A 3604-nucleotide genomic window follows, 5' to 3' on the forward strand; every position below is an offset into this window, starting at 1 on the left:
GGATGAGTCCTTATGGGAGGAGGAAGACAACCAGTCCCCGAGCCCCACCCTGGCAGATCCGTCCTGTGAGGTCAGTTTCTCAGGGCCTCCCTGAAGGAACCCTGAGCCAATGCTGGGACACCCCCTGATCCAACGGAGCCCTCAAGCCAGGATATCCCAGCATGGATCCGCCCACCACCAGCCCCACTAGAGTTTCCTGAAGGACCCCAGGAGCACAGAAAGTGAATGGCAAGGGCTGAGGTCTGACCTGGGTGCAGGAGTGCCCCTTTGGCAGCCCAAGGCCTCCTCTGTCGAGGGAATGCCAGGAGAAACCAATAATTCACACGAACACACGGACCTGCCTTACACTGAACCAGACCCTTGGTCCATCAAAGTCGGTATTGTCTACTCAGACTGGCAGCAGCTCTCCGGGGTCTCAGGCAGAGGCCTTTCACATCCCCTACTGCCGGATCTTTTAACTGGAGATACTGGAGATTGAATGTGGGACCCTCTGCCTCTGGAATACACAACTTGCCCTTGGACTGCCTTCTGACTTTGCCTTTGGATTGTGCTATCTGACTCTGAGAACCCCGGCGGTAGTTGCCAGAAGACAGTCATCTGGAGTTCAGGCTGTGATTCTGGGAGACCTCCAGGCCCCACCTGGAGGTTGGCAATCCTAGTGGGTGAGCCTAGGACAGTAATAACTTCTGAGGCAGGGTGGTGTTGGGTTCAATGACATATCCCTGAATTGCAGCAGTGGGATGCTCCTTCTAGTCGGCAGGAGCCTGAAGTGCTCCCCCCCCCCCAAGAATCCCAGGAAAACACAAAAGCTTTCTGTGGGGGAGGGGGACCTTTCCCAGTAGTGACCACTCACAGCTCACTGAACCATTAGCCCCCCCCCCCCACACTCCCGGTTTTGTACAAAGTGCATTTTAGAGTTATTGGAACAGGGTGCCATGTGCTTGCCTGTGTGCCTACCAGCAGATGGCGTTATTGCTATTCAGATCTCTGCAGCAAGGAACGCTTGGGTTCCAAGAAACTGGGAGGGGCGGGGGACAGATCTAAAAATGATCACTGGGGGCTTTGTCTTGTATTACGCTGTCTGGTACCTGAAACATCCCAAACCCAACGCTTTCCCCCAAAGCCACCATCATGCTGATGAGCATCTAACAACAACAGGACTGGGCTTTTTAAGTGGTTAAGACGCTGAACTGCAGGCTGTGGAAGGTCAGGAGTTCAGCAGTTCGAGACCAGAGTGTGCCACATGACGGAGTGAGCTCCCGTCTCTAGTCCCAGCTCCTGCCAACCTAGCAGTTCGAAAGCAAGAAATTGCAAGTAGATAAATAGGTACCAGTTCGGTGGGAAGGTAACAGCGTTCCGTGCGCCTTGGTCTTTAATCATGCCGGCCACATGACCACGGAAAATGTCTTCGGACAGCGCTGGCTCTTCGGCTTTGAAACGGAGATGAGCACCGCAACCCTAGAGTCGGACTCGACTGGCTTTCGAGCAAGGGAACCTTTACCTTTAAAATGAATGGGAAACAGATTTGTGGGGAACCCTTCCAAGGGGACCCCCTCCTTTCTTTATCCTGCAGTGAAAACCTGAGTCCAGGGATCTGCCCTCGCCCTGCAGTGGCGGCATCTGCTGCCATTAAGAGCTGCCATAGTATGTGAGGTAGTGATCCTTGGTCCTGGCAGGCGAAGGCAGAACTCTGGAATCTGGAACCGCTGCAAGGAACGCCAAAATTGAAAGAGACTATAGGCCACGCCCCCCCTCCATCAACCCAATGGAATGCATCTGGAATAGGGTTGCCAACTCTGTAGTGGGGAATTCCTGGAGATTTGGGAGTGGAATCTGGGGAGGGCTGGGCTTGGGAAGGGAGGGGAGGGGATGGACTTCAGTGGGGTATAATACTGTAGACTCCATCCTCCAAAGCAGCCTTTTCTCCAGGGGGACTGATCTCTTTCGCCTGGTCCCACCTGGAGGTTGGCAACCCTAATTTTGAGGCCATGTGATCCAGTAGGGAGGATATCAGATAGGTAACGAGGAAACAGGGGTGTGGAGATCACATAAACAAAGGTCAGCCCCTTCCAGTACTAGGCAGGGGATATTAGCAAGGGACTGGATGGGAGAATTAAACTCATTGCGGTTTCTTTCCCTGCCAGCCTTCCCAGCCTGGAACCTGGCAGCACCTTACCCAAACCGCAGACCTGCCCATATGTGACTTCCAGTCCTAAATGACAAACAGCTTCCTCTACTACAAAGGATTCACCTTTGCAAAATACGGAGTAAATAAATTATTTAAAAATTAGACCCATTATAGTGACGGAAAAAACGAGGCTAAGGGAGCTATTTGCTGTCAAAGTGCATGGGTGACCGAGGATCATAGCCATTGGCTTTAGAGTCCAGACCAAAGCTCCTACCAGAAGGTCATCCTGTCCTATTTCCATTCTCAAGGGCGCACATGCTTTGTAAGGATGCGCCCCTAGTTTCCAGTACAAAACAAAAAAAGATGTTGCAGTGGTATTGCAAGGACCGAGCCTACGTGGAGGCAAGGCTTTTTTTTTTCCTTTCAATTTTTTTAGTGGGAAAATAAACACTGCCCAGCAGTTCTTTTGGCAACCTCCAGAGCGAGTCCATCGATAAAGCAGAGGGGTTTTTTTTGGCAGTGAGTTAGCTGTGGCCAGAGAGATGCTGTCTTTCCCACCCCATCTGACTTTGGACCAGTCAAGAACCAAAATCATCCCAACGAGATGTTGCAAGGCATTGTGGGTATTGGGTAGCCCTGCTTGCTCGATTCGCCATGAAAGGACTTCCTGTGTTTGTGTTGGGGGAGTAAACAGAGAACATCCGCCTATCTGTGGCAGTCGTAGAAAACAGTTCTTGGTGAGCTGGAGGTTTTCTGGAATGGACTCAGGAAGCACCGTCCTTGAAAAAGAAAGAAAAATCTAATAAAGCCAACTCTGCTCCAGTGGGATTGGCTGGACCTCTAGGAGCCCGTGTTGAAAGAGGAACAGGTTGCCACGTAGGAGACTTGCTGGGGATCAGGGGAGAAGTCCGGGTTCCTTGGCCCAGTGGGGAGATGGGGAAAGCCAAGGCCTCCCAAGGCTGGGGGGCTGAGGGAAGGAAGCAGGAACTCCCCTCTAGTACACCCAGCTGACGGGAACCCACTGCGGTTCGCTGTGCAGCTTCTCCAAGGCCTGCTGCAGCTGCTGGAATGTCCGCTCCATGTTGTCGTTGACCAAGGAGAGGTCGAAGTAATGCCCATAGCCCCGCTGAATCCGGCAGCTCTCATCCACCGTCCGCTTCAGGTCAGCCTCCTGGAGGAATGGCCAAAAGGACAAGTAAGAGCATTTCCGTCACTGTTCAACCTAGGATTCCTCACATACGTCTGGGGAGCACAGACGTGGGACATAAATAACAGCACTTGTGAGTGATCTCCACCCTCTTCACACTACCATCCTGGCCTCTATGAGGGTAAGGAAGAGTTCTCAATGTGGCACCTAATGAGGGGCCCATTTTCTGCTTCCCCAAAGAAAATAGCCAGTTCTGACTTTCTTCCACCTCACTAGGCTTGCCAAGTTCCCCCGGGGGCCAGGGCCCATTCCCCGCCGCCGACGGATTG

General features: G+C 52.6%; 1 protein-coding gene across 1 annotated transcript in view; it reads right to left on the minus strand.

Annotated features, from left to right (window-relative positions):
- Positions 1 to 3122: 3122 nt before the first annotated feature.
- Positions 3123 to 3604, minus strand: part of MPP2 (membrane protein, palmitoylated 2) — a 50754-nt gene continuing 50272 nt past the window's right edge. The window contains exon 10 of the mRNA XM_015413076.1: positions 3123 to 3299. Within this exon, the coding sequence (XP_015268562.1) occupies positions 3123 to 3299 (177 nt within the window). The remainder of the gene's footprint in view (positions 3300 to 3604) is intronic.

This window comes from Gekko japonicus, unplaced genomic scaffold, assembly GCF_001447785.1.
Source record: "Gekko japonicus isolate JY-2015 unplaced genomic scaffold, Gekko_japonicus_V1.1 scaffold3052, whole genome shotgun sequence".
In the NCBI taxonomy this organism is placed as follows: domain Eukaryota; kingdom Metazoa; phylum Chordata; class Lepidosauria; order Squamata; family Gekkonidae; genus Gekko; species Gekko japonicus.